The 20,564-nt window shown below is 43.8% G+C and overlaps 1 protein-coding gene across 1 annotated transcript; it reads right to left on the bottom strand.

Moving 5' to 3' along the window:
- Positions 1-7,710: 7,710 nt before the first annotated feature.
- BYSL (bystin like) lies at positions 7,711-20,511 on the bottom strand. The gene is made up of 7 exons (XM_066600297.1): positions 20,173-20,511; positions 19,220-19,382; positions 17,735-17,873; positions 17,180-17,313; positions 16,931-17,091; positions 13,751-13,853; positions 7,711-10,079 (listed from the first exon to the last, which is right to left on the bottom strand). The coding sequence occupies exons 1-7, from the start codon at positions 20,426-20,428 to the stop codon at positions 9,731-9,733; spliced, it is 1,305 nt and encodes a 434-aa protein (XP_066456394.1). The 5' UTR covers positions 20,429-20,511; the 3' UTR covers positions 7,711-9,730.
- Positions 20,512-20,564: the final 53 nt, after the last annotated feature.

Below are 20,564 nucleotides of genomic sequence, written 5' to 3'. Positions count from 1 at the left end.
ATGTAGGACCTAAAGAATGCTCCTGCCAAATTTCATGCTTGTACGATACCGGTAAGTTACATTACATATGGGCTGCAAATACTTTTGCACTTAGCACTGAATACTCAATTTATGACCCCTTTACTTTTCTATTTAGGATCTAAAAAATAGTCGTGCCAAATTTTATGTTTGTACGACACCAGGAAGTTACATTACATACGGGTGCTAATACTTTTGCACTTAGCATCGAATTTTTGAGTTGTGACCCCTTTACTTTTCCTATTTAGGAACTAAAGAATAATCATCCCAAATTTCATGTTTGTACGACGTAGAGAATTAGTGGTGAGTCAGTCAGTCAATCAGTGAAGGCTTGCACTATATATATATATATATATATATATATATATATATATATATATATATATATATATATACTGGCGAAACGTGTTTCGAGGCTAAAACATGCCCCTTTTACCAGGTCTTCTGGTCTGTACCTTCGGTTGTGAGGGACCTGTGAAGACCTGTGCTTGATAAAGAGGCATGTTTTAGCCTCAAAACTCATTGCACCAGTATATGTATACCTGACATATTGGTCAGACCTTTTATTTTATTTGTTGTAATAAAAAAAATATACACATTTATTGGAATATCCTTCTGCCTGAGTGTTCTGTTCCATATACAACCATAATAGAATCCTTACAAGCACAGGGATTTTCTTTTTTCACTACTGCATACCACCCACCCCTCCAAAGTCTTGAGTTTTGAAGTCTCTAGCTGCACTTCAACCTTTGGATGTCCTACGCATTGTAAGGCACTCAGAAAACATCACAGCCAACAGGGTAAGCTCCCTTACTTATACTTACGTGCTCAAAATGTATTGCTCAGAGATTTGCTCATTCCCACACAGGCGCTGTCCCTCAATATTTATTTACCTCCTCTAAGCGGTCTTATTCAATAAAAGAAAAGAAAAATAGCTGTTGTAACATATTTAACCACTAGATGGTAGTAGAGCGTATGACTTTATTTCTATAGAGGGTTTAGGCAACAAAAAGAGCAGCAGAGATCCCACCTGGTCCGTGTATAGTGGACACCTCCTCTTCCAGTGTCCATTCAATGAAAAGTGTGGTGGCATGGCAGCTCGGTCTTCTGCTCTGCCCTTTCAATATGTCAGTCTCGGGTAGGATAGGCCGGTACGAGTGTCCCTCTCACTACTCAGCTCTCAGGCTTGGAGAGCATTTCAGCTCCAGAGGAGTTGCACGTTGTGCCCTGATAAGCGGGGCCGTCAGATGACTTACACTCTGGCACAGAGGATAGGCGCACCCTGGTCCAGGAATTCATGCTAGCTCGGAGGCTGCAGCTATCAATAGGCCTTACCTAGCCACGGTGGATCTCTAGTAGGAGCAGCAGGCACCAGGACTCAATCCGCAGCGGGCGGGTGCTCTACCTGACACTCGGTACGGTGCAGGGTCACTCCAGGGGCCACTGGTCCACAGGCAAGTGCGGTATTGGGTGGATTTAGAAGGGAGCCCGTCCGCTAGACCCCCCTCCTGAGAGTTTTTTTTTAATAGATTAAGGGAGGAACCATTTTTAGGGCCTCAGGTGACAAGGTCGTTCATCTAATCACACCACAAATCTTATCATGTGTATATCTGCCTGAGATGGAACTGTATGCCGAGTTTAGCAGCAAAATAACTACTTCATCTAAGGGAGAATTTTTTTTTTACAGAGTGTAGAATGAGGTTCTGTGAAATGCTGTGATCATGTACCATTTCTTTATGTTATACCTATGCTGGCTCAATGACAGCTTCCTGTGGGGCTGGTATATATAACTCCACATTAACATTCTAATAAATAAACCACATAGTGTCAGGTACAATCTAGAACAGTGGTCCCCAACCTTTTTTGGACCATGGACCAACTTCAAGCACGACCATTTTTCCATGGCCAAGAAGGGCGGGGTGGGGGTGGGACAGGGGCTTTGGTCATATGGGGTTGGGTTTCAGTGGCTTCAGTAGTAGCAATGCTATTACTACTGGGGCCAATATAGTGGGCACTATTACTAATAGTGACACCCCACAGCAGCCCACTGTAGTAATAGTGACACCCCACAGTGGCCCCCTGTAGTAATAGTGACATCCCACTGCAGCCCCCTGTAGTAATAGTGACATCCCAAAGCGTCCCCCAGTAGTAATAGTGACACCCCACAGTGGCCCATAGTATAATAGTGAAATCCCACAGCAACCCCCAGCAGTGACCCCCCCCCCCCGAGTCCCATATACATAATCCCTCCACCTTGTGGCAACGCTGCTACTACTCTGCCCGGCACGCCGCTAGCAGCGCTGACCCCAGTGCACACTGTGACGTCAGTGTGCTACCAGACGCCTCCTCCCCTGCTCTCGCGGAACCAGGTATTACCAGACGTCATGGGAGGGGGGGGGGGGGGGGAGGATCCCGGCTGCACACTGACGTCACAGTGTGGCCGTGATCAGTGCCGCTATTAGCGCTGCTAAGTGAATACCAGTATTCACCACTAACGGGCTGAGCGGCCGACAGCGGTCCCGTGGACCGGCAAGAAACCCCCAATGGACCGGTCCACGGACCAGTGGTTGGGGACCCCTGATCTAGAAGATGGGGGATACTAAATGTATGCCCACTGGTTTGAGACGGAACCTCTCTGACATAATACTGCATACTAGTATATTAACATCTAGCTCTCTGGCATTTAAAACTTCCCAATTGTCTGCCATAGATCTTATTCTTGTGTGTATGTTGCCCCAATTGGCTTGGTGCCAGAATATTCCTCAGAGACAATGTCTTCTTATAAGTGCGACTCTGTTTATCTGGGATTATATCCTTAAACAGGGGATCTTTTATAAGTATGTGCTAGTGCTCATCTCCAATTCTATCTGCTCAGTGGTGTCCGACTCTTGGATACTCTGTAGGCCGGTCCTCTCCAGGTTTCTCTATGGCTGCTTTCAATTGCCTAATGTCCATTCCGTGTCCTTCTTGATGGTGTCCAGCCAACGTGTGTTTTGCCTTCCCGGTTTCCTTTCACTACTGACCATTCCAAGTAGCATATCTATTTCCAGTGAATTCACCCTCATCACGTGTCCAAAGTCCGTCAGTCTCTATCTGGTGATCTTGCCTTCCAGGGACACCTTCGGGTTGATACGGACCAGGACAACTTTGTTGGTGGCCCTAGCTGTCTAGGGAATTTGTAGAAGTTTTCTCCAACAGCTCGAAAGCATCAATTTTTCTTCTGTTTGCTATTCTCAATGTACACGTCTTACAGTCATATGTTGCAAATGGAAAGACGATGGCTGTGATTAACCTTCGTCTGATGATGACTGAGACAACCTTGCTCTTCCATATTGGGTCCATGCTCACTATGACTGTATGCCCCAGTGCTAATCAACACTTTATGTCATCTGTTGAGCTGCCACTATGATCAATGAGGGACCCAAAGAATACAAAATTAATTACTTCGATTTCCTTGTTAATGACCTTTAGTGTTCATCTAAAATAGCTTTAACCAGCCTTACTTCAGAAGTATGAGTAGTACTAGTATTATAATTGAAGCTATATCCCCCATTGATTTCATGTGTATTTTTCTTTTTCATATTATATTTCCTCCTCTTCTCAAGCAATTGTACCTGGCTGCGTTGTCTTAACTGATTAGTGGCTTCCTGAATAAGATGTTTGGGATATCCTTTATCAACAAAGCTCTTGCTCAATATTTGTGCTTCAATTAAAAATGTTTCATCTTGTGCATTTTAGATAGTGATTTTTAGATGGGGCAGTTGCTGGTCCTCCAGCGGTGGGGGCGCATCCCCCCCGGCTTATTGTCCGGCTGCCTGGGGCGCGGGTGCCCGGCCGGCGTGGTGTGTGTGGGAATAATAGAAACAGTTTGATAAGTGTGAGTGGATGGTGAGTTTACAGGGTTATAATCTCTTCAGAAGAGAGCGTGGTAACCAGAAAGAGGGAGGGGTGTGTCTGTACGTTAAATCGTACTTCATGGCGAAGCTACGAGAAGATATAGGTGTAGGACATGAACACGTGGAATATCTGTGGGTAGAACTACAAGGAGCAAAAAAATAACAAAATCCTGATAGGGTTTTTTTTTTTTATAGGCCACCAAAAACAACAGAAGAAACTGAAAACTTAAGACAAATAGGTTTTAAAACCGCAATTAAGTAATTATGGGAGACTTTAATTATCCAGATAAAATCTGAAAAGACAAAACCTGCAAATCTCTTAAGGGCGATAAGTTTTTAAGAATCATTAAAGACAACTATCTTTCCCAACTTGTACGGGAGCCGACTAAAGGGAATACTAACAAACCAGACAGAATCACAGGGGTGCAGGGACACTTGAGAAATAGTGACCACAATATAAATTAATTTCCAACTGTCATTCAATAGAAAGCCTCATCACGGAACTAAAAAAAAAAAAAACTTTAGTAAAGCATAATTTTATCAGCTCACAATTACTCTTGGGAACATTAATTGGGACAACGTACTCAAAAATAACAGTACAGACAACAAATGGGAGAGGTTTAAAACATCCTAATTACCTCATGTGAGCAATTCATATCCTTAAAGGGGTTGTCCCGCGAAACAAAGTGGGGGTATACACTTCTGTATGGCCATATTAATGCACTTTGTAATGTACATTGTGCATTAAATATGAGCCATACAGAAGTTATTCCCTTACCTGTTCCGTTGCTGGCGTCCTCGTCTCCATGGTGCCGTCTAATTTTCAGCGTCTAATCGCCGGATTAGACGCGCTTGCGCAGTCCGATCTTCTTCTTTTCTGAATGGGGCCGCTCGTGCCGGAGAGCGGCTCCTCGTAGCTCCGCCCCGTCACGTGCCGATTCCAGCCAATCAGGAGGCTGGAATCGGCAATGGACCGCACAGAAGCCCTGCGGTCCACCGAGGGTGAAGATCCCAGCGGCCATCTTCACAAGGTAAGTATGAAGACGCCGGACCGCGGGGATTCGGGTAAGTACTATCTGTTTGTTTTTTTTTAATCCCTGCATCGGGTTTGTCTCGCGCCGAACGATGGGGCTATTGAAAAAAAAAAAAACCCGTTTCGGCGCGGGACAACCCCTTTAAAAAAAAAAAAAAAAGAGTTACAAGTAGAAGAAAACCAATGTGGCTCGACAACACTGTAATAAGTGAAGAAAAGAAAGCATTTAAATTATTAAAACAAAAAGGCAGTGAAGAAGCGCTTAAAACATACAAGGAAACAATAAAAAACTGCCAAGGCAGATAGACCAATTGCCAAAAAGAGCAAAAATAACTCTAAACTATTCTTTAATTATATAAACCAGTAAAAGGATTTCCACTGAGAGCACTGGCCCCTTAATAATGCAGGAGAAACCATAGAAGCGATAGGGTGGAAGGCAAATTTATTAAATATTTTTTTCTCAAGCGTATTCACGAATGAGAAAGAAATGTCACACAAGATGCTGGGAAATAAAACGCCCCCCCCCCCCCCCCCCCTCCTATAATAAATGGTGTGCTGCTAGGAAAAAGAAAGATGGAAAAAGACCTGGGGGTACTAGTTGACTGTAGATTTAACTGGAGCAACCAATGCCAGTCAACTGCTGCAAAAGCAAATGAAGTCTTGGGGTACATTCAAAGAGCTATAGGGGCGAAGGATAAGAAGATTATTCTTCCACTATATAAGGCACTAGTCAGGCCTCATATGAAATACTACGCACAGTTCTGGTCACCGGTACTCAAGAAAGATTTTTCAGTGCTTGAGGGGGTTCAAAGAAGGGCAACTAAGTTAATAAATGAAATGAGAAGACTGGAATACCCAGAGAGGCTATCAAAATTAGGATTATTCACCCTGGAAAATAGACGGCTAAGGGGCAACCAAATAACTATGTATAAATACATTAGGGGACAATACAAGGATCTCTCCCATGATCTGTTTATACCCAGGACTGTGACGGTAACAAGAGGACATCCTCTATGTCTAGAAGAAAGCAGGTTTCATCACCAACACAGAAGGGGGTTCTTTACTGTAAGAGCAGCGATACTGTGGAACTCCCTGTCCGAGGATGTGGTGATGGCAAAAATCGAAAGAGGCGACTAGATGTCTTTTTAGAGCACATTACAGGATATAGACATTAGGTGACCAGTGGGGTTGTTGATCCGGGTCTTAGGAGTCAGGTAGGAACTCAACCGTTCATCCAGGGATTATTCCGATTGCCATTATGGAGTCGTGAAGGAATTTTTTTCCCCTCCAAATGAGCTAAAATGGCTTCTGCCTCGTTTTTTTTAAAACTTTCTCCGGACCAACAAACCCCTTGGGGTTGGCGAGGGGGGGTTGAAACAAGCTTAACTAGATGGACATAGTCTTCATTCAGCCTAACATATTATGTTACTATAATGGGTTACATTTGGTTTCTGTCATTTTAAAGACACCATGAGTGAAAGAATGAAAATGTGACCAGAGCCTTACCTAGTATCTTCTATTTATCGTCATTTTTGCAGTATTATAGTCCGGCTTCAAAGTGTTGTGGTGACCCATGATGCGCTACATGCATCCATGTGACTGGCACCCTTTTTATGACTCATCCACCTGCATGGGCAGACATAACACCAAGGCCCCCCACACTATATGGTAGGCATGCAAGTGGTTTATTTGACAGTATTTTGCACCTGTCCTCAATACGTGGCGCTGGGAAGTGAGGTTTTTACCTGCCTTGTAGTTCTATATCAGTAACTACAGTTTCGTAACCTTTCCAGCCTTATGTGCATCAACAACTTTTCTTTTGGGGTTATCAGAAAGCTCCTTGGTTCGTGCCACAATACAAACGTGTTGTGAAGAGCAAATGGGCAGATCCCAGTTCTTTTATATAACAGAGGGCTCACCCTTTTGTCATCTCATTGCCTGAAAACACCTGACACTAGTCTCACCCTACCAAATGCTATGGTAATCCTAAAGGTTCACATACTTTTGCCACTAAGACATGTGATATTGGCTCACTTCCTAAATAGATAACCAAGTCTAATATTTTTGACTCAGTTGTTTGATTTGTTTCCCTTCATCTACTTTTAGGACTTGTGTGAAAATTTGATAGTTTTAGGCCAAATATATGGAAGATTCTGAAGGGTTCACAAACTTTCAAACAATACAGTTGGAAAAGCGATTTTGCACTTTTGCCATTTATCACATTAGTAGTCAGTGACTATTTAATACCTTGAAGACCTGACATTTTTTATCATCATTCCTGCCTTTCAGGATCCATTACTTTTTCTTTTTTTTAATCTTTCGCGTGACACCGTGGTAGGATGGCGTTATTTCGTCAGGAAAAGTTTTAATATTTCTAATGGTCCCATTTACTGTACCAAACAATATATAGTATAACTTTTCCAAAATTTTTAATTAGGCAGAAATAGGAAAAAAAATAAACTGCAATTTAGTATTGTTTTCTTGGGTCCATTTTTTTCCAGCAAGTGCAGTAAAATGAACAGGTTCATGCTGAGCGTCAGTCCAATTACCACAAGTACTTCTGGCAAGATTCTTCTCCTTTGTTGTATAACGTTCACTGTACCGGGTAGATAATGCAGTATTTTAATAGTTTGGACTTCTACAGATGTGATAATGCCAATATTTATTTTCTTTGATTATCTTTATGTGCATACTGGGAAAGGAGAAGGAAGGAAGGGGGGGGGGGGGGGGTTGAAGAAACTTAAAAACAATTACACTGAATGATCACTGTATTAAGAACAGCTCTTTAATGACTGGTTTATCCACCTTTTGGGTGATCATGGTTTTGAGACATCAAAAAACAGATTCCACAAAGTGGTGAACATCCTCCAAGCTCACGTGTGTGAACAGCCCTGCATGCGCAAAAAGTACAGTAATAAGCACCCTGTCACATGCAATTCTACTACTTTAAACCTCGTTCATGCACAAATTGCATAATCAACAGGTTACCATGGATGTGGTGACTTCTCCTTCAATGGAAGTGTTCAAAGGCTGGACAGACATCAGTCTGGGATGATTTAGTGATCCTGAACTAAGCAGGGGGTTGGACCAGATGACCCTGGAGGTCCTATCCAACTCTACCAATCTAGGATTCTATGAATAGCTATAGATGTCAGTGAGATGAAGCAACGTAAGGAAGATTTGGCCAAAATTCGTCCAGAACGATGTGAGAAACTGATAAATCATACAGAAAAGGATTACTTCAAGGCATTGCTTCTAAAGGTAGTTCCAGAAGCTATGGATTTATTTCTTCTGCATTTTGACCTAGTTTTTGGTAAATAGTGACACTAACAGATCAGGTGTTCATCAGGGGAGGTCCTTGCCCAATTTTAAGGCTTTAAATAGGCATGTCACCCACGTTATGTAATTATTTTACATGTACATAATACACAATGCTAAAAGCCCATTGCTTTCTACTGGGCAACTCATATCTGTCTTTTTATATGCGTGAAAAACCATGGCCCATCCGCTTTTGGCGCATATTACGCATCAATATACGCTTTTAGAATTTAACATACACTGCAAATATGCATGTACACGTGTATTGTTGTGTACTGCATATTTTATACGGATGAGACGTATGTGCATAATATGCAGGACACATACACCCATGTGAGTGAGTCCTACCGATCTGTATGTATATAATATTTATTTTTATGTCCAGATACATAAGACCATAGAATTTAAAAAAGGGGTGCACTTAATTTCTCTCATGACTGTATTTCTGCACTGCAGTATAGTGCACTTTTACCAGCGGTCGACCAAGTGCGGGCACAGGCATGGCTTAATGGGCTGAAATACATGGCAAACCTGGGAGCCTTTGATAGGGTTGTCATGTCAGGCTGGAGCCTATCAACAGCCCACGAACATGTCACAAGAGAGCCGATGGGCCTCCCTGCTTAGAGACTGTAGCGAAAATGAAACTTCCATTGTTTATCACTCTGCTCAAGACCGTTACATAGAATCTATTGGAGTAATTAAAACCAAAATATTCTTGCTTCTTTCACAGTTTTCAGTAAAGTATTTTTTAGGCTGGGTTCACATTGGGAGGAATTGCCGCGGAATTTCCGTGTAGGCTTTCTGCACTGAAATTCCATCAGCAAGCTTTATCCCAGGATAAAGCAGCAAAGTGGACAAGATTTGCAAAACTCTCGTCCACATGCTATGGCCAAGCCGCACTGAAATTGACACGCTGCGTGGAATGCAAAGCCGTGGCATGTCAATTTTATCGCCGTTTCCGCTGCGGCCACCTCTTCTCTCTATTGGGAAGAGCTGGCAGCAGTAGAATAAGCCGCTTGAAAACCCACGATACTTCTAAGCTGCAGAAATTCTATGCGGTCCACGCTGTAAACATTCCGCAAGATTTTCGTCCCATGTGAATCCAGCCTTAAGTTGCTTCTTTTGCAAACAAATATAGCTGCAGAGCAAACATAATATATTTATTGGCAATAATGCCAAATGTTCAGAAACTATTGGTGCAAAACTGTATTTTTCTTTTCTTCAAAAATTGCCAAAATGACCTCAAAATAAATTCTTGTCTTCTACGGAAAGGTTTCCCGTTCCCCACCGGCTCCTAGTCTTCAAGCAACCTCTGCTGCTGTCAGCGTATTAACTATCTATAGACATGAAAGCACTGCAGAAAGACTTATTCCAAAATGTAAATATGTCCAGAGAAAACTTGTGTTAGGCTGCTCTTGTTCGGCTGAGAGCTCCATTCTTTTACCTCTCAGCATCCTTCTAACGATTAGTCCATGCCTGTCGGTGGGGCACACTCAACATCTCTAGATTTAGAATGAACCAGCTCTCTACGGATTTCATTAGATATATGAGGATGAGTGTGGATTCGGAGTAGCTCCAGTAAGGTCTCTTTCTGCTCAGAGGACATATCTTCCTTGTAGCGCTGGCACAACGTAAGAAGACACTGATGCCAAAGTACAGGGAGCTCTCTACCATCCGAGCGAAACTGCAAGAAGTGGAAGACAAGTGCATCAAGAACCCGGAAGGGAAGAGCATACTTCTTGTCGATGAGCAGCCGAAGGAAGATACTGTTTGCCCCATTATACGTCATCTCTGCAATCTTCAGCATAGCCGCACTGTGAGAAGTAAAGCAGGGAGTTAGACAGATATGAGAACATCTTCAAGACTACTCTGACCTGAGAATTATTTCCTTACAGTTGCTTCCTGTTTTGGTGACCGATTTTTTTTAGTGAATACCATTTTTCTACTAAACATTTTTAAATGCATTTGTAATTTACACATTTCAATCTAAAGAAAAGGCAATTTTAAATGGTCCCTCTCTACTCATTAGACATGGCTTCTTAGACCTGTAATCACTTCAGGTCATTCCACAAGGTGATGTCATCGCTCCGGCCACCCATGTGATGTGAAGCTGAAAGGAAGCAGCGATGGAAGCAGCTGAAGTGATTACAGGATGCCCTGAATAGCTGATGAAGGCTGCAGACAGTGAAGAGCAGTCTACACTCATTGGCTGTATATGGATTTTCTCTAGCAACAGCCTTCAGGTAAACAGGAGAGGCGGAAGCAGATGCAGGATGATTTTTCATGAAGAAAAAAAACAAAAAAAAAACAAAACCTAATTCGGTTAATTACATATATCAGAAAGTCATAAAAATCAGCTGCTGTTTTGAGGGGGGAAAAAAAAGCAACAAACTTCTATTCTACTTGTATTTCTTATATAGTTATTCAAAAGAAAAAACACACACACCTACAATACTGCAGTTTTTAGCTGCGGTATTCCGCTTGCGGAGCTCGTCACGGCCGTGGGCATGAGCCGTTAAACTTAAAGTTTTGGGGGGGGGTGACAGCAGGAAGAAAATGCATCAATTCTGCCAACGATCAATAACGATACATTTGTTCTTCAGGTAAACATCACGACAATACCAAATTAAAGTTTTTAGAAGGTTTTTACACTTCTGCATAACACCTGATTTTAAACTTTTTTTTTTCTTCTTAATTCAAGTCCCATAACATTTTTTATTTTTCCATGGTCAGAGCTGTGTGAGGGCCTGTTATTTTCCTCAACGAACTGTAGTTTTCATTTGTAGAATTTTGGAGTACATATGGCTTTACTGATCACTTTTATTGCAATTTCAAGAAGACAGTATGAACACAAAAAACATGTTTTGCTTTTTGCCTTTGTATAAAATTTTAATTTTATACAAATAAGTGTGCAAAAGTGTTTGTTTTTTTATTCTACATTTTTTGATGTTCCCTGTAGGAAACTTGAACCATAACAGCCATGATTACTATAATAAATAGAAGTACTCCTGTATTAGAATGCCTTATGGCTTTTAATAGCAACCCATTGGCCCTCCACGATTATATTGGAGGGCCAATGAGGTCAGAGGCAGCGCACTGCCTCGGTGAACCTTTTACATGCCGTGGTCTACATAGATTGCAGTGGGTGGGGTGGGGGGTTACGATGGTGACTGCTGTTCTTATGCAGCCGGCCCTGTTACAGAAGGAGGCAGGCTATCAGTAACAGCTGACTTGCGCGGGCCGAGCTCCTGAGCCCGCGCCATCCACAGGACGCAACCTGTCAAATTAGGTACCACCCTGCCAAGACTTAAAGTTATGTCCTCTGGCATTAAAGGTTATGTACAGCTTTGCACTCTTACTTTAATCATTGTGTCTTTGGAAATGAAGAGTTTGAGTGTAAAAATAAAATGGAAAACTGTATGAAAATTGTTTCTAAGAAGCTGCAGATTGGAGGACTGACAGATTAGCAGAATCCCCAGTGCTGCTCTTGGGCGCTCCCCTAGTCTGAGCTCCTGAGGGCCACAGAATGCTGTGAAAGAGTACACATTACACAATGAAAGATTTGTGAGACACAGCCAGTCAGGGGCTTTCTGCAGTGACAGGAAGGAGGCAGCACTGTTATTTGTAGGTTCATGCAAGTCCTACACACAAGGAAGTGCCATCTATGGAAAGCTCATTGTCATCTATGACAGTGTTGGGAAATGCTGGTTATGTCACCAGTGCCCACGCCCTGACATGCTGCACCTTCTAATACTGTATTGTTTTGCTCCGCTTTCCATCAAGATCATAGTACAACCAGGCTCTGTTTTTAGTGGAGCTCAGCTCCCAGCACCTTGTTTGGTCCAGAGATAGCACTGCAATCAACTGCACCAGCACTCTGTCCCCCACTAGTAAACAGAGATAGCATTATGTAGCATTGAATGGGCGTGGTTACAGAGCCTCTGACAGCAGAGGGGAGGGAGGAGCTGAGCTTGTAGTTGATGGATGCAGGGAATGTCCACCAGCCACAAATCTCAGTGGAGAGTACTCCAGACAAAACAAGTATGAAGCTTTGTAAGTGCATCACAATGAAAAACTTAAGTGCATCATTTTTCTAAAGGGGCTTAAAATGTGTGAATTGATTTTTCATGTGCAAAAAGGTTTTCCTCTATTTTTTTCTTATATTGCTCACTGTACTATATAAATTAAATGTTACATTTATGCTGTGGGTCCATACAATTATGGCGATACCAAAATTATATATCATTTTTACAACACGTTACTACTTTTCCACAATTGTAGTTTTGGGGTTTCTGCGACTTTTCTATCACTCTTCATTGCCTTATATTTCAAAAGTAACTTTTTTTTTACTACTCCTGCACAATAAAAACACTAGTTAAAATATCAATACTTCATGTTTTGTTTTTTTTTTAAAAAGAACTGTTCATTGTGCAAAATAAGCAACATATTTTTAGAAAATGGGCAATTGCAAACACGATATGTAATGCGGGTTTTTTTTCTCTTCATAGCAAAAGTGGTTTTGTAGGAATTTTTTCCTTTTCAACTTTTTTTGTGAATTCAGCTAACTCTCCCCCACAAGCAACTTGCAGGTGCGAATGCTGGTATACTGCACTACTTAGCTGGTACAGTGCAATATACTTTTGATAGATTACTCATCAGACCCCGGAGGCAGGGTCTTCTAGCCTAGCAAACCCAGAAGCCTTGATTAGGCTGCGGCTGTCATGGAAACCCACTAGGACCTTGCAATCATGTTGTGGGGTCCTGATACCTGACAGGGGAAGCCCATCCCCTTGTCGGCTGCTTACATGAGGTGATCACGGTTCATCTCTGTAGGGGGTTAAACACCCAGGTTAGTAGGTTTCCCTGCACCCAGCCTTTAGAGAATAAGCAAGTCTTCCAGTAGACAGCCGAGGTAGGCTTTTCCCAGGACCCACATGCGAGACTTGGACTAGCCAACTGCGTTTTTATGGCAGCCTAGTATAAAGACCCTTAGTGACTGCTGTAAAGAAACACCAACGTTGGACACTGAGGGGTTAAAGGCAGACAACTACCCAGTTATATTAATGCAGTCCAGGACTGAGCCATGTGCAGTGCAGTGGGTTGTACTTAGCTCATCCACGCACGTACCCAGTGCTGCAATCCTAAATGACAGATTCAGCACGTGTGTAATATGCAGTGCAAGCCAAAGCAGGTGCACGCAACTTCACTGCGCTGGCCCAGGAAACATTGCTTCAGCTAGGGGGATTGTTTTGAGAGTTGAAGACCGCAATTTCACCATGCAGCATGTTAAAAGGGTTTTCCTGCAACTTAAAAAATGCTCCACGGTCACTGTGCTGCCTGGTTGCTGCTGGCCAGGATATGTGACTGCTGCAGCCAATCACTCCTGTAGTAGGTTACTGCTTATTTTAAGGGTTAGTACAATTTTCAATATCAAATATATACATATGGCTTTTTATGCTTTACTACTATTGCGTAATGACCGTACCTGGAGTGAAGAACGGGAATAGAGCATTTAGTCAGGATGCTTCCAATGATCACGGCTTCTCTCAGGGTACAAGTTCCAGACTCACAGAGAGGGATGAGGATTCCTAGATGAGGTGTTGTAGAGTGATGAGAGGAATGACATACAATTTAATACAAGTGGGATGTATCTGTCCGTGTACAAAGCAGAAGCTCCTAAAGCTACAGTTTGATCAAGTTCTGATACTTATTCATCTCTGCAAATGTTAGATTTTTGGCAGCTTTGTTAAGGTCCATTTACACAGGACGAATGTCAGGCAAACAATTCCTGACACTCGTCTATTTCCTCCTCGCTCCCATGGGAGGTAGCAGAGCCGTCACGCTCACGGAATGGCCAGCAGGGGGTGGGGTGGTGTGTATTGAGATACACAGCGGCCGGTCGCTATTGAATAGCGGCTATTTAAACTGCACAATAAGCTTCATTGCTGATCTTTTATGCTGCATAAACGATAAGTGATGAGCTTCATCGTTCATTGTGCAGTTTAAACAGCGGCCATTCAGTAGCTGGTGGAGACAAGATACACCAGTACCGACAATAGGTCTGTGGTCTGCATTGGTGGTGCACATTGCATGTCCTATTCCTGTCGAGAATCAGATTAGCAGTGATTTTTTTCCCCCATAAATGCCATTAGCTTCATAGGCTATAATGAGGCCATGTGCTGTCCGCTGAATACACAATCAACGCAGTGCCTAAAATCATGGTCGTGTAAATCGGTCCCTAATCAGACATTCACAGTAGGATTGATGGTCACTAGTTTAAATGGTTCTTGTTATCACTTTTGCTAAATGGCCATTGAAAGACAAAAAAAAAGGGGGGGGGGGGGCTTGAATAAATACACAGTGGGTAGATTTACTAATCCTAATAGATAGCCAGTGTAAACTTAGACAAGGCCGTCTGAAAAGGTGTCAAATTGATCACTGTAACTAATGCTGCATGATAGATTTGGTACAACTTTTTGTCTAGCTTTATAAAACCTATCGGCTTAAGACCGTTTTACACGGAATGATTATAGTTGGTAGTTGTTCAGGCTCCTGCTCTCCTGCGGGTATTTGAACGCTAGTTGTCCCGTGTAAATGCATGCAGAGACTAAATGACTGTCTGCTTACAGTTAACCCCTTGAGTGGCACGCCCGGAAATTTTCCGGGACGAGCTCCACTGCCAATAGTGATATAGTCCGGAAGATTTCCGGGCTATGTATCACTATGGGAGCTGCAGAGCACAATGCCACAAGCTGTGACAGTGTGCTCTGCCTGCATAGACCCACAGAGAACAAAGCAGGACAACGAGAAGCAGGAAGATATTGCCGATATGCCGGCAATCTCCTGCTTCTAATGTCCTGCTTTGTTTACAGGTTGCTATAGAGACCATCGGCTTGTCAGAAGCAAGCCGATGGTCTCTGTTGCAGGGAGAGCTGGTGCTTGGCTGTCAGAGGACAGCTAGGTACCTGCTCTTTCAGCAGAGATCAGAGAAAACCTCTGATCTCTGCTGTGTTAACCCTTTCATGCTGTAGTCTATGTGACTGCAGCATGTAAAGGGCTGTCACCATCGGACCCCCCCAGAATGTGATCAGGGAGTCCTGCTGGGTCTCTGTGGAAGTCCCCTAAAGGGACAAAAATAAAAAAAGTTAAAAATTTTATAAAATTAAATAAAATTAAACCACTTGTCCATTTCTTTTTTTCCTCCCCCCGTTTAAAAAAATCATAACTCCTTTATTTATCCATCGACGTCGCTGTATGAGGGCTTGTTGCTTTTTGCGGAATGAGTTGTATTTTTTAATAGTGCCATTTAAAGTACCATATAATGTACTGAAAACCTTTTACAGAAATCTAAGTGGAGTAAAATGAAAGAAAAATGACATTCCGCCATCCTTCAGTGCGTTTTGTTTCTACGGCACACAAACTGCAACAAAAACGACATGATAACTTTATTCTATGGGTCAGTGCGATTACTACGATACCAAATGTGTATCCTTTTTTTTACTATAGCACTTGTATTTTGTTCAAAGACATTTAATTTTTAAAAATTATTTTCTGCTGCATCTTCTGCGCACAATAACTTTATTTTTCCATCGACGTACTTGAGCAAGGGCTCATTTTTTGCAGGACGTCCTGTAGTTAACGTTGGTACCATTTTGGAATACATACGACTTTTTGATCGCTTTTTATTGCATTTTTTCTGGGAGACAGGGGTGACTGAAAAAGTGTATTTCTGGCGTTCTTTATTTTTTTTTTGGATTACGTTCACCGTGGGGGGTAAATAATGCCCTATTTTGATAGATCAGACATTTACAGACGCGGCGATACCAAATATGTATTTTTCTTTTAGGATTTAGATTTTTTTATTATAGATATGGCAAAAGGAGGGTGATTTAAATTTGTATTACTTTTTCCCTAATCTCCCTACAAATTTCTTCACAAAAGTTATGCAATACATTATATATACCCAAAAATGATGCCATCAAAAAGTACAACTTCTCCAGCAAAAAACAAGCCCTCACATGGCCGTGTCAATGGAAAAATGAAAACGTTATGGCTCTTGGAACGCGACTGCAAAATTAGTTGAAATTAAATGATTGGCCCATTTAAAAAACCTGCCCTGATGGGCACGACAGAGGGGTAGGAAACCCGCCACTCAAGGGGTTAATGGAGGCGGGCAGGGGGGAGAGAACAGTCCGACTCCCTGCCGACCTCGCTCCTGTTCCACAGCACAGAATTGATCATCACAGAGAGGAGTGCCGAACATAGTTTGTGGACAGTTCGTCCCGTGTAAAAGGGCCATTAGTTTTGGATTAGTTTAAGCTAACATTTTGTGGCAAAATGTTGGTGTAATTTTGGCACACGTTGTGAATTTTAAGCCCTGGCCCTCTCGTTGAGCACGGTCATAGAAGTGACCAACACCAGTTTTCTACCACAAAGTGAATTTTTTTTTCTGAAAATTTCACCAAAATATGGGCACATACCGCTTAGTAACTTTACCCGATTATTAAAAATATGAACTTTTTTTGGTTTGGGCTGGAAATCTTACTTGAGATATTAAGCTTACTCTAAAAGTGATCTTTAAACCATTTTTATATCTGCGATATTATGCGCAAAACAGGATTGCGTTGTGATATTTTCCTACATCCTTATCGCACACCAGACTTACCTTTGAACCAAGCACCAGGCTTGAACAGCGCCTTCTTAAGAGCCAGGTAAAGGTGGAAGTTGAGACGTTTGTACTCCGTAATGTCATCTCGCACCCGTGGAAGCAACACCAAGTTATAAAACCGCTGCGCCATACGTTCAGGCAAATTCGAAGAAAAGATTCTGGCGGACAGAAAACAACAGAACAGACATGACGACCCAACAGCGTTACTGCGGTGGTTATACAGGATGATGGAGTGTCTCCGCATACCGTGTAGCTTGGTACATCGCTGCAGCAGTCCAAGACTCCGGCTCAGTGATGTACAGGATCTGCTCCCAGTTTGCCAACGCCGGCACAATCTTGAATGCTTTGGGTAGTTTCCCACTACGGTATGTGGATAACACCTGAAAGGAGAAAACACATCCCTGATGCACAAGTCTTACAGTCCACCATTGCTATTAGTTGTAGATCACAAGCGATAGTAGCACTGGTCGGGCACTGAAGGCCATTGTTGTGCTGCAGTCTGGGTCAGACTACATTCAAACGGGCAAGCGTGATATCGGGTTGGGTAGCTCTGCCTCATATCACGCTTGCCAAAGTGCCTTTATAACAAAAAAAACAAAAAACAAACACACAACTCTTCGCAAAAAACAAAAAAAAAAAAAAAAAAAAACACAGAAAAGAATGGACTTCATATTTGAGCATCTCGCAACAGACAAAGCTCACACAAGATTCTAGCCCGTGTAAATAAGCCCTTATTCAAATCCTTCCCGGAAGTGAACACTGGCAGGAAGGAGCTAAATAGTCGGCAGTATGGCACCGTACTTCTTTTACGCCTTTGTATACTTCTAACACTCTGGGGTCAAGTTGTGGCATTGGTCTTCCGGAGACCTCCGACATCGCTGACGCTACTTCAGTTTGTTTCTCTGTGATCTTTTCCATAATTATGTCAGCAAGCGTTTGCCTAAAACAATAAAAACAATTACAGTGAAGCGGATTTACATTTGGTTCTGCTCTAAAGGAGATTAAAAGGGACTCCAATACCGAGGTTCTATCCTTAGGACAAGCCAGCAATACTGGATGAGTGGGGGTCCGACTCCTGGAATCCCTGCTGATTGAAGGAGTCATGGTGCTGTGACCCATTCGAAAGCTGTGCCTAGTAAACTATCAAGGGGCCACATGGCTAACCGGAGCACTTTGCCCCTACCATCTGATTGGTGTCAGATCTTCACGCATCGGATATCGAAGGCTTATTGTAAAAACAAACTCCTGGAGAAAACCATTAATGCAGTAATTACATTCTGTGCCACACAGGTCTATTGTTACACAGATAAGTGCCGCACGAGACACAGACACCGGCTGGGAGGGGAGTATGGAGGGTTGTTTTTTTTAAAGCCTTCCCTGACTCGAGTATAAGCCGAGGGGGGCTTTTTCAGCACAAAAAAGGTGTGCTGAAAAACTAGGCTTATACTCGAGTATGTACAGTAAATAAAAATCAGTGAAAAAATTTAAAAAAATAGCCCTATAGTTGCAGTCACACGGGGCGTAGATTCTGTGGAATGACCACAGCGGGACTGCATGGCCGTCCGGCACCAGTTTTGAAGCGGCTTTGCCGCCTGCACTCCACTGCGGTCATAGTAATAAAATTGACATGCCACGGCTTTGAATTCTGTGTGGCATGTCAGTTTCATCATGGCTTGGCCGAAAAGGCTTCTCCACTGAGTGTGGATGAGATTTTTGCGAATCTCATCCACTTTGCTGCTTTATCTCAGGATAAAAATGCTGGCAGAATTTCCATGCAGAAAGTCTGCATGGAAATTCCGCCCCATGTGAACCTAGCCTACATGTCTAAGAGAATAAAAAGGCTGCAAAAGTCCTTTTTGGTAGCTGAAGGTAAAAAAAATAAGAAAAAAAAAAAAAGTCACCAGATGGGCAGAATCACTAATAAGTGATCACTAATCACCAAGTCTGATCTTTAAGGGGTTAATATAAGCATTATAGAAAACCCCTGAATGGATGAAGCGTTGAAGTTGCCGTTACAATCAAAGGCAATGAGTCGCAGGGCATAAGGTTCTGGTGGCCGTGGTGAAAAGAGGAAGAGCCACAGGCACCACAGGACAGCCCCCCACAGTGCGCCGGAGATGCAATGTAGCAGGATTGTACCACGTAGTGAGGGGGGGAAACCATCATATACACCGATAAGATAAAAAGCAGCAAGTCACGAGGTCTAGGGTGGATCAGGCTGCCTCCACCGGCCGGGTACTTGACATTACCCTGCACCAGCTCCTCTCCCCGCAGATAGCGGCTCACCTTAGCGGGGGATTCTTGTTCATGAACATCTCCATGGCCCTCTCGTCCTCCGGGTCCACCTGCACGTCCTCCCGGTAGCCCGCTGCGTCCATGGAGGCCGCTCTCTGCAGCGTCGGCCACTCGTCGTCCTCCGAGTCAGAGTCGTTGCATCGGCTCTTGTAAGCTGCGCAAAAGTACAAGAAATCTACCTGAGACGGTACAGCTGCATCACATCGTGGCGGCACATCACACCCGTGTGCAAGAGTGCAGATCTGCGCCGCACGGAGATCCTTTCTTCAAGTCCACACGTGGATCTGTCACAACAAGCGCTGAACCTCCCTGCGGATCCCTTGGGGGACGCTCACAGACGGCTTTTAGCTCGCTGTGCGATTCCGTTCCTGCGTTCTGTCACAGATGCAGAAAACAGCGCTGGAACCGCCGTATATTGTGGAAGATATGCCACTCTTGCGCCCGTCCGGCGAACCATTATCTGTGGAGTTCGCCATTCTATAATCCAAATAAAATGGAAACCTCAAAGAACGGACAACATGGCACCTGTTCCCCACTACGCGGCACTTCCATCTGGGGGTCCAGCACTGTTTTCTGTGCCAGTGACAGAACCGCCAGATGGATCATAGTATGTTGAAACAATGCCGTGTAACCGCTCCCCAACTGCAGCGCAGATCCCCAGCTCCGTCCCCGGTCCTCGCGGTGCGCTCCACGCCATAAACACATGACTATATTGGGGTTCACTTACATCAACATCGCAGGGTCTGTCGGATGTCCACTAGAAGTAGTGCGGCATGCAGCACCGTCTCAATCCAGCACAATGCCGCTGGCCGGAAGGCAATGGGACCCGACTGATAACGGGATGGGGGCTGTCCTCAGACAGAACTGGTGGTCTAGGTGGGCCGCACGCCTGCCCCCAAACCCTGAGGCCTCCTAGGTGTACCTACCGGAGGCCGTCCACTTACCCAGCACAGTGGTTCTCTCCTCGGGCGGCAGGGGACCCCCTCCATGCTCGGCCTCCAGCTCCTCCTGCTGTATGCGGGCCTGCTCCAAGATCCTCCGCGACAGCTTCTCGTCCACATAGCCGTCCGCCTCCTCCTCGGGCGCTGCTCCCCGCCGTTTTCCCCTGGAGCCGGGCCTGGCCGCCCCGTCCTGCAAGATCTGCTCCGCCAGAGACACATGCCGAGGAGCTGTACCCCGGGAGCTCCGCTGTTTCGGCATCTCGAAACATGTGCCGGTCAGCGTCTGCTGCGCATGCGCTGTCAGTCTCTTAAGAGGCTACGCAGAGCATATTTGGTATTTGAGCCGCACTTCAGTAGCAGAGGAAATGCGGCGGCCATGTTGTTGTAGCCCCGCA

This window comes from Eleutherodactylus coqui, chromosome 4 (genome assembly GCF_035609145.1).
Source record: "Eleutherodactylus coqui strain aEleCoq1 chromosome 4, aEleCoq1.hap1, whole genome shotgun sequence".
NCBI classification, from domain to species: Eukaryota; Metazoa; Chordata; class Amphibia; order Anura; family Eleutherodactylidae; genus Eleutherodactylus; species Eleutherodactylus coqui.
Note: the sequence above shows the minus strand (reverse complement) of the source record. Positions and strands in the feature narration are given on the sequence as shown.

Excerpts from the sequence above, each read along its gene's own strand:
- BYSL (XM_066600297.1), bottom strand. The coding sequence starts at position 20,428 with ATGCCGAAACAGCGGAGCTCCCGGGGTACAGCTCCTCGGCATGTGTCT. Across the intron at positions 19,383-20,172 it reads GGAGAGAACCACTGTGCTGG|CTTACAAGAGCCGATGCAAC; the intron begins GTAAGTGGACGG and ends ACTTTTGCGCAG. Across the intron at positions 17,874-19,219 it reads AACAAGAATCCCCCGCTAAG|GCAAACGCTTGCTGACATAA; the intron begins GTGAGCCGCTAT and ends TTATTGTTTTAG.